This window comes from Vigna radiata, chromosome 6 (genome assembly GCF_000741045.1).
Source record: "Vigna radiata var. radiata cultivar VC1973A chromosome 6, Vradiata_ver6, whole genome shotgun sequence".
Taxonomy (NCBI): domain Eukaryota; kingdom Viridiplantae; phylum Streptophyta; class Magnoliopsida; order Fabales; family Fabaceae; genus Vigna; species Vigna radiata.
In genome coordinates, this window is record NC_028356.1 from 18,800,296 (window position 1) to 18,811,077 (window position 10,782).

The window sequence follows — 10,782 nt, forward strand, 5'->3', positions numbered from 1 at the left end:
ATGATAAGCGGAAGCAAAATACAATTGATCGTCCTACCCCTATCCCTAGGCGGTATTAACCTAATCAAGGAATTCAACACCAGTTCATGACATTACTGTACATCCCCGTATCAATAAAGACAAACAACATTTACCGAATGAGTTAAACGATAAAAGCATTAAGAATAGGTGAAGAATACTATGCAACTAGTTAATATAATAGGATAATAGGTGTTATTCGTTGACTAGGGATCCCAGGAGTAGTGAAGAATACTACGCAACCAAGAGTAGATGAAACTCAACTAGGTAATGTATTAGGGGATATTAGGATTGTCTAGGGATACCGGAAGTGGTGAGAATACTCATTAGTAATATTGTTGAAGATTATATTAGAATCCTCAAAGGTTAGAGGAGATTGGACGTAGATGAGTTGGAGTGTACCAATATAAAATATTTGTGCACTTATTATTTTATTCTCTCTTAATGCTTCTCTAATAAAAACCTACTGTTGCATTTTCTTTTCAAATACAAGAGCTTCCTATATTAAACGATTATTCATTAAAGAAGTTTCATTAAAACACTATATTGAATATTCTGAATAACACTTGAAAAGATTTTATCGTTTAAACTAATCCCAAGATCGAGCGTTTAATAACTTACGCAAAAGTCTTTTTACTTGACGAAAGTGCTATATTAGATTGGTTGCTAAAATTTTTTCCAATAACACTATTCAACCCCCCTTCTAGTGTTTTTGAAGTACTTCATCGTGATCTATATTTAAATTATACTCATTCTTAGTTTCGTAGCAAGTTCTTTAGAGTTAGGTTTCTAATATGCCTCATTGATGTTTTTTTAATATTACTTGATTCCTTAGGATTCTCTTCCTTTATATTTTGTTCTTTTCCTTTGATCATGAGAAATTTAAAGTTGGAATCAAATATCATATGTTAATTGTTGTTGTTTTTGAAGTTGGTACATACAAAAAGATAATACCCCTCTAGAAAATTCAAAAGAAGATAGCCAAAAGAGGGGGAAATAATTGAAAATAAGTGTGACAATGCATTTTAATCGATTAACAACAAAACATAATTGATTAAATAAAAGTAAATTCAGTTAAAAACTGAATTTGCTCTTGGAACTGAACCATCACACTTATATAACCATCGTTTAAATTCCATATTTAATAGTAAAGTTGATTTTGTGTAATGCTTAGATTAGGAGAAAAAGGTTGAAAAGTTTCATCCATTCATTGTTAGGTGTAGCAAATATCATACAATTAGCTTGTGTACTTTTAGGTTTGTAGGGCATGCATGTGAGTGGTAACATCAAAGACAATATGGTTTTGAGATTAAACGAAAATCACCAATTAAAGATTGGCATGATTTTAGAGGATGCATGTGAAGAAAAAATTTTCTACCTTCTTTTGAAAGAAACCAAGAGTTGTAATGTGAGATGAGATACCTCATGGAGAGAGGTAGAGAATTTATTAGAAGTGAGAAGGGGTTCTTTCATAAAGAGAAGGAGTTTAAAAAGAAAGTTGAGAAGCTCTTAAAGTATAAAGAGAGAAGAAAGATTGAAGAAGGAAAGAGAAATAAATACAACAAGCTTTAAGATAACTCAAGTGAACAAAAACATTTTTGTGAAGTAGACCTTATTATTCTTAAAGAAAATCATTTCCATAATACAAAAAGACATTATTATTTTGTTCTTTACTTTAGATATGCACTTACTTTGGTATAAAAATTTATTCAAATGTTTGATGGTTATTGTAGAATCATATTTGATCTTGGATTACATTAACAAATAGATACATGATTGATGTTACTAAGCATCACTCGGATTTAAGGACAGATCCTTCCCTAGATAGAGAGTATGACAAAAAACTATCTAGCCACCAAGACAATGGCTAAAAAGATTGAAGAAATTGAAACCTCATGGAGAAAGATTCTACATTTGAATAGTAAAAAATAAGAATTTCTTCTTTTATACCTTGTATTTTGGCCAAGATTATATTTTCTTTAGACTTTGTATTTTAATCATTTTAGTGTGACAACTTCAATTTAATCAATTATGTAAGTAATCTAATCAATTAAATTGAGCAGTGCCTCCACAAATGTATAATTTTGACATTATAAGTTGATTCTTGAGTAACTATGCAAATTAAGATCCTCTTTAAATTTACTTAGATCGAAAATAATTCTTAAAACATTGCTTGAGGACAAGACACTTTAAAATTTATATGCAAATACATAATAAATAATCATCCCAAAATATTAATATATTATGATATTATTGATATAAAAGATAAATAATAAACATAATATTTTATTAAAAAATTGAAATATAAAAATTAATTAAAAATTTCTAAACTATAATGAGATAAATATTCTGAATAATACTTTAAAAATAATAATCAAAATTCTTTAATCAAACTTTTAATTGTTTTTTAACTAGTTTTAAGATGAAAGAGTAACTTTTTGTTTTAAAGATTTTAAGAGTTTTTTTTTTCTTTTTTTTTAATAACATGTCAACATTGTATCATGGCATTAATATTTATTACTTGAAATAATCATAACATTTAGCTCAACACATAAATAATCAACTGATGTCGCAACCATAGGTAAAAATAAAATAAAAAATTAAATTTTAAAAACTAAAAACATAGAAAAAGTTATAAGTAACAAAATAGACCTCTTTGTTTTAGAGCAACTAAAATTATATTTAACCAATAAATTAAAGGATTAAATATGTTTTTAGTCCCTATACTTTGAGGTTATTTTGGTTTTAGTCCCTCTTTTAAAGTAAGGTACAATTTAGTCCTTCAACTTTAAAAAACTCTGGTTTTAGTCTTTTTTACCAAATTTTTTAAACTTTATCTACTGTTTCAAGCACGATTCATTTTAACATTTGGATTGTTTACACTGTTTGACACATTTTTGCTTCAATATTAACTCAGAAATAACATTTGGATTGTTTACACTGTTTGACACATTTTTGTTTTAATGTTAACTGAGAAACACATTTGAAACAGTAAATAAAGTTAAAAAAAAAATTGATAAAAAAGACTAAAATGAGAGTTTTCTGGACTAAATTGTACCTTACTTGAAAGAGGGACTAAAACCAAAATAAGCTTAAAATATAGGGACTAAAAACATATTTAACTCAAAATTAAATTAACCACTTGAGTTTTATCTCTGTGTCAAACACAGAAGAAGCATTTTGTGGGGAGTTATAAACATATTTAAGAGAGAGATAACCATTAAGACGTATTCTGACCTTGATGCCATAAATAGTTTTTTCATACAAACTTCAGTATACAAAATATTTACATTTTCATTTACATTAAAACTGTACAGAAAGGAAAATTATTGCGTACTCTAAAACCATAACTATTTTTTATCTGTTAATAATTACATAATACGTAATTAAGCTTGTAAATTTACAGAAAAATTTGTAATACTTAATTAGAGTGTAAGGAATAATACAAAACATAACTGTCTCAATCAAACCATTAATAATTTCTCTTCAGAAAGCGAGAATACACCAAACACAGCATTAGTTATTCTCTCTCTGACTTCAGGTTGACTTCATCTTGTCCAAGTTATACAATCTCTGCAAAAATACCCAAAATGTAAGCAGACACCAGAAAATTTCATTACCAATTAATGTTATGTTATGAAGCAGAAAACCAAGCTTACTAGAATACCATGGATATCCTCAAGAAAAGGCACAAACAGAGAAACCAACATCTGCATTTTCTCCTTTAGGGTGTCATAGTTTTCCTCATCAGTTCTAAGAATATTAACAAATGTTTTACTCTCTGGTACCAGTCTTAGTGCCACCTGCAATTCCATGCAATGTAAACAGTTTTTGGTCATTATAAGAATTTGATAAAAAAGTGGTCATCATAATCATATAGGTAAATTAGCCAGCTAATCCATAAAAAAATTTGTGTTTTTTACTCTGAAAGCAGCTGATGAAATCCATCCATGCCACGGTTTTAAGGTTAATTCATAAGCCTCCTCAACTACTTGCTCCATTCTCTTTTCAGGGTCTTTTGCTAGTGTCTGTAATAATGATGAGGTGAAATCCAGGGTCCTGCAATTTGTACAAAAAAAGATAACTTTAGTCATGCAGAATTTTAGTACGCATAGCTGATGCAGTCAGAGTAATATCATAGTAGTAAATATTATATGTTGTTCATGAAAATTAGTCTCTAGTTTTTTCACCTAGTGAGCCAAACCAGGGCCTTACTGCAGCTAGACCCTTTTCTTGCATTGCCTTCTTTCGCTTCTGACTTCAATATCTCGACCAAATTCGAGTTCACTGAGGTATTTGACTCATGCATCAGTTCCAGTGTCTGCAACGAAACAGAATTCGATACACAGACTAACTTATAAGTTATAGTTGGAAGTTGGATGATTATCAGCAATGTGCAGCCGTGTTAAACTGGAGTAAGTTTTCAATCTATAGTTGCTTGATATGTACATGGAACTGTATTGGAAAAATTGAAAGGAAGGGCACGAGAGATTATGAATTCAATTTCTCACTAATATTTGAAAAATATAAGATCGATTTGAAAGACATAAAAGATTAAAGACTTAATCAGTTCAACTCTCTTATTAACAAAAATATTAACAATTATCGTTTATCAATAAAATAAAAAACCTTAACATGTACATAAGTTTTTCAATTAATTAGAGAAATTAATATTCTTTATTAAGTACTATTACATGCAAACATTAGTCGGAGTCAATAAAACTTTTCTAATAATTTCTGGTTAAAACTAAGCAGTCAAAAAATTCACCATGCAAATAACCCACAAGGACAAAACCAATTGCCATTGTTTTTGTTCTGAAGGAATGAAGTGGTTTGGTGGATGATGAAAGCAAACCTTAATATTCTGGTACACATCTTGTCTCAGAACAGCCATTGTCGGTCCTATTTTATCTGCTAGACACATGATGACAATGATTTAGGTGTCACATGACATTATTGGAACTTCAAAGAAAGAGATCAAGTTCCAAGTGAACTCACCAAGAACTTGCAGCACCAAATAGCAGACAGAAACAAAAGGCTTGGTGGGGATATGAGCAGAGTCATGTTTTTCACCAGGTTTAACTATGACCATCATGGAAAGTTCTTCAATGGCAGAACCTATCTCTGATCTCTTCTCCATTTCTCTCCTTGTGCTCTTCATTTTTAGTTGATTCCTTCTCCCTCTGTACCCTCTACCCTCTTCCTGTTCTGCAATGCATATCATATATTATATATATACACTCATGTTTGTGTGCTGCAACATACATCTGGAGTTCTATATCTATACTTTATTAACTTTGAGCATGGACTTCTGTTAATAATTATGGAAAATGACGTATAGACGCAGCATGTTATAGTGAGAGTAAAAAGAAAAATATGAATAAAATAAGTAAAAAGGGAAAATGATATTTTCACACCAATTTTTGACACTATTTTGACACTGCACACGTGTCAAAACGTGGTTGGACGATTTCAAATTAAAAAAAACTGAGACAAGGACATATTTAGAAGAAAAAAACCAAAGTTTTTTTTTTAATTTGAAATCGTCGAACCACATTTTGACACGTGCGCAGTGTTGGTGTCAAAAAATTGGTATCAAAATATCATTTTCCAGTAAAAAGATGTGATAAACTAATGGAAAATAATATTTTAAGACCATTTTTTGACACAATTTTGACATTACACACGTGTCAAAATGTGATTGGATGATTTCAAATTAAAAAAGTTGAGGTAGGGGTATATTTGAAAGAGAAAAACCAAAGTTTGTTTTTTTAATTTGAAATCATCCAACCACATTTTGAGACGTGTGCAGTGTCAAAATAGTGTCAAAATGGTGTTAAAATATCATTTTCCTAAACTAATCAACGTATAAAGAAATGATGAGTATCACTGTTATACAAATATTATGCAGACTAAAGGATCAACTCACTTCTGATGGATCCAAAATGTTATCTCAGATTCAGGACTTTTATCAGCAAGCTTTATCTCTAATCTGCAAAAACTTTTAAGAAAATGAAATGAATCTTACGTATTTGTTTTAAAAGTCTTAAGAACTGTTACTTGTTCTTACGTAAGAATTATCATATATCAATCGCTCCACAATAAATGTTTGTGTGCCAGATTCTTAAGATAATTTAAATCTTGTATTTTGATCAAGTGGACTATTGAAGGAATGAGTCTTGCTAACACATCTATTATATTGCTTTATCCTGGAACATAACTTCTCATGCTTGAACTCCTGTTTTTGTTTTTGTTTATTTTTTTCTTTTCGTTTCATCAGTTTTGGTTTGCCAATAACATTTTGGGTATATTTACTATGTAAAACCATTGATGGTGACCTTTCATTTGACCTGGTTCCAGGTTTGAAAACTATGGGAAGAATAAATAAAGTCGTAATTGACAATAAATAACCATTTTGCGTTAGTTTTTTTTTCTCTCTCTCTCTTTTGAGATATTGGCGTTGTAAGTTATTACGGTATGTACAGTGTTTACTCTTTCTATTTTTATTTCATTTAGTGATATAAGAATTAAAAGTAGAATAAATCTTTGTTTAATAAATTTTTTTATTATTTTTAGTATATTTCTAACGTTTTATATTTTAATTAATTTTTCTAATAATTCTAAAGTCACAATCAAACGAAAATAAAATTTTGATAAAATAAGAGTTTGGAAAATCTTGTTTTAGAGTTGATATTGTGTTTAAAATTGCCATATTCGATTATTTTAATATTAAAAATTTAAATTCATAAATTTTGTAAATGAGTTTCATTATTTAAAAATATATAATATTTTTAAAAGTTTTTTCTCTAGAGTTCTTTCATTTCTTTTTAAGTTTTCTTACCTTATGTTCATCTCTTTAAAGATCAAGAATAAGTTATTCCTGAGACAAACTCTTCACTTTTATCTTATTAGTTTCTTCAATAGAATAAGTTGATTTTCTACCATTTTCTTGGTTTGTATGTTTTCTCTATGCATGTTAATCATCTTGATTTTCATGTAGTGTTTGAGTCTTCTATAAGAGTCTATGTTGATCAATGATCCTAATGGTATGTCTTAATCGCATTTATGTTGTTCCTAAGAGCAAATAGGGCTTTCTATGCATCTGAAGTTGTTTTAAGATTTCTTGAACAATTTTGTTTATCTCTTAGGTAAGGGAAGTTGATTACACTATTTTATGTTATGTATACCTTGAGATATAGAATTATATTATTGTATGGTGAATTAACTAAGTGATTGAGATGTGTGTTGAATTTGATTTGTTGATTCATGGTTTGGATAATAAATTCCATGATTATGTTGTATGATGAACTTTGGTGAATTTTGGTTGGAATGTTTGGTAAGTGAAAATGTTGGTTTCGATTTGATTTTGTTTGTTTTAACAGGTTATGATCTAAGTAATTGGTCAAGTTGTACGAGTTTCCATATTTAAAATTGTTTTGAACTAATTCATTGAGAAAAGAGTACCCATTTGATCAATTGAATAGGTATAAGTTCTCTTAAGAAGCATAAAATATAGGTCATATATCTGGTATAACACTGAGTGGTGTCAGACTGACATTGAACGTTCTATTTTGTGAATAAGATAGCGTTGAGTGGTGTCAAGGTGACGCTGAGCGCCATCTTGCACTACAGGTCTAGAGCAATTTATTTACAAAACGTTGGGCGGTAGAAGTGTGTCATTGAACACAACTTTTTGCGAGAGGAATGATGTTGAACATCATGCCTCGCGCTAAGCGTTACCTTTTGTGAGAAGCCTAGCATTGGATGCTACCTCTAAGCTCCAATGTGTATGTTGGAAATGTTCTTCTTCTTTGGTTGTTTGAGATATAATACAATGTACTTCATGTATGTCTAAGAGTATTATGGTGTTTATTCATGTATGATATTTTAATGGCAATAAGTATTGTTTATGTGCTTGATATAATTCCATGGATCTCATGAGGAGATTCTATGGTGATGTTTTATTAGTGTATATATTGATATCAGGATTCAGTATTAGGAGTTATCATGTCGCTCTAATAACCATTCAATTTCAAGTAAAGAAGAGTGGGGTATGTGGTAAGAGGAGCAAGATATCCTATAGTCTAAGGGTTTACCTTGTCCAAAGATGTTAACAAACTGAACTCGTATGTGGTATGATGAAACTCATTGACAATGAATTTGTAGAACAATAGTGGCCAACTCGCCATAGTTTGATATCAATATATGTATCTAGATCATCAATTTAGTATGAGTCTTTATATGTGATATGATTGTTGTTATGAATGAGTTATGTGTGGTAACATCTTTATACCTATTTTATGGATGTTCTTTTTCCACATTAGTTTACCATTTTTTTGTGTGTTGTTTTGTTTATAGATTTTCTTTGTTTGCAATTATCACCTTAATGGTATGAATAAATGATGATGTAGTGGTAGATGCAGTCTAAGATCATGGTGATGCTACAATATAAATTTAAGTAATCTTGTTTTATATAAAATTCTTCTTTTTAAAAAGATTTATTATACTTTCTATTATTAATTTAATATTATCTTTTAGTTGTATAAAACCATATATATATATATATATATATATATATTTATTTATTTATTTATTTATTTATTTATTTATTCATCTATTTGATATTATAGTAATAATTTAGATAATTATAATAATAGTATATATTTTTGAGTTATTTATTTTTAAATATTTATTGTGATGTTATTTTAGTAATTGTATATTATTAAATGAGATGTTATAAATAATATGTTAATTGAAAGAAAATAAAAAAGGGAAAAAATTTGCGTGTCTTGCGGCATTAATTCTGGGGCTTTGCTTAGAGCTGTGAATTGATTAAAATCTTTACTTTCTGATAAGAAGAAAAAAAGGTTTGGAGAATTTTTATTTTTGTAAAGTGAATATATTTTTTCCAAGAGTGTGGAAGTATTATTTTTATTTTTGTCAAAATTGAAACAATCTGAAGTCTTTATCCACATGTTGGATTGTTTATATATGTAATTAGGATTACAACGGATTAAAGAATCGAGTTTGTTTCAATTTTGAAGAAGAATACCTACTTTACAATGGTACAATACTATAATTTTATAGGAAAAATATTTAAAAATAGTTAGAAAGACTCAACTTTTTTTTTTAAAATAATGTTTTAAATTTCAGAAGAATAAAAATTTAAAAAATATTTTATAAGTATTAAAAATAAATTTCTCAGTAAGCTAAAAAATAGTTTCAAATCTTTTATATATATATATATATATATATATATATATAATCATAGGCACTAAAATAAAAACTCATGAATTTATGTGAATAAAAATATATACATTTAAGTGATAAATTTAAGTAACTAATCACTTCTCTTTTTGAGTAGTATGCCCGAATTTATTTCCTTAACGTTTGTATTTTTCTAAAAAATTAAGAAAAGTTGATAGACTAACAACCATACATGAAAATATTTGGTATCTTTTTACTGATTATTAGATAACAATAATTGTTTTGTTGGATGTTATTCCGTTTCATAACAACTTGTTGAGCAACCTAACGACAAATATATCATTATATGCACAAGGTTCTAGATTCACAATTATTCCATCTATTACTCTATTATATATCTTTAAAAAATTATTATTTATTTAGATCGGAATAAAAAAGAGAGCTGAGTGAAAAATAATTAATACAATAAATAAGTACAAAGTAATCATTTGTCATTGTTAAATAACGAAAGTGACACAGATGTCACTGGTATCAAATATTTTTTTTTCAATTAAATATAAAAAAGTAAATAATGAAAAGAATAAACAAATGTGATTCCAAAGTTACCCCTCACCTTTTTTTTATAATAAAAGAATGTGTAATTTTGTAAATTAGCAATTATGTCATCTCAATTTATTTATTTATTTATTTATTATTTTTTACATGCTAATGCTTTACTTTATTTTCGTGTCCTTTTTCCCTCAAATGAGTAAAGATATTTTCCTCTCTCTTTTTTTTTTTTCATTATTTCCTTCTTGTAAACATAGGGTTAAGCCACTTTTGAAAAATCAAGAAATATAATAAATATTTTTGTCGATAATAAAATATTTTTTTGAAGAAAAGTAATTTACATTATTTTAAACTTTGATAACTTAAAATAATATTCAAATTTTTTAACACTTGAAAATGAAATAGGAAAAAGTTAAAATTAATTGTAAGCATAAATGCATTCATAATTAAATTATTTCAGCATGTGAAGGGTTGTTCCTGTTGTTCATATATGTGGATAGGGTTGAACATTTCATGTTTTCAATTCCTGCATCATCTTCAATTATGAAATCAAAGTCCACATATATAATGTGATCTGTCATCTATGATGAACCATAAAATTATTTTTCTAAGAAAATGAGGGATTCTAAGGAAAAATATGACAACTTGAGAGATTTTTAAAATTGATAGATGCCTGTTTGTAGAAAATTCGAACACGATATTTCGGTATCATTAATTTTAATTTATTTGATTAATTGCTTTTGTTTCGAAGTAGTTGACTCAACCTATATATCTTATTTCATCACACATTTTATTATATCATAGAAGTTGACATTTAAGAATTTTGAGAGAATTGGATTCTCTTCTCATTAATATATATATATATATATATATATATATATATATATATATATATATATATATATATATATATATATATATTTATGTGCTAATTAGCAAAGTAAATGCAATGCTGCGTGTTTGGATAATGTTTTAAATAAATAGTCGTAGAAAATGAAAATGAAAACT

At 27.8% G+C, this 10,782-nt stretch overlaps 1 protein-coding gene across 1 annotated transcript; it reads right to left on the reverse strand.

The window, feature by feature from the left end:
* Nucleotides 1-3,453: 3,453 nt before the first annotated feature.
* On the reverse strand, nucleotides 3,454-5,196 carry LOC106764515 (glycolipid transfer protein 3-like). Its single transcript, XM_014648793.2, has 6 exons — nucleotides 5,017-5,196; nucleotides 4,874-4,929; nucleotides 4,209-4,339; nucleotides 3,942-4,077; nucleotides 3,678-3,821; nucleotides 3,454-3,591 (listed from the first exon to the last, which is right to left on the reverse strand). The coding sequence occupies exons 1-6, from the start codon at nucleotides 5,177-5,179 to the stop codon at nucleotides 3,556-3,558; spliced, it is 666 nt and encodes a 221-aa protein (XP_014504279.1). The 5' UTR covers nucleotides 5,180-5,196; the 3' UTR covers nucleotides 3,454-3,555.
* Nucleotides 5,197-10,782: the final 5,586 nt, after the last annotated feature.

Coding starts and splice junctions, on each gene's coding strand:
- LOC106764515 (XM_014648793.2), bottom strand. CDS start 5,179: ATGAAGAGCACAAGGAGAGAAATGGAGAAGAGATCAGAGATAGGTTCT. Junction 4,930..5,016: donor TTTGGTGCTGCAAGTTCTTG/GTGAGTTCACTT, acceptor TGTGTCTAGCAG/ATAAAATAGGACCGACAATG. Junction 4,078..4,208: donor GCCCTGGTTTGGCTCACTAG/GTGAAAAAACTA, acceptor TACAAATTGCAG/GACCCTGGATTTCACCTCAT.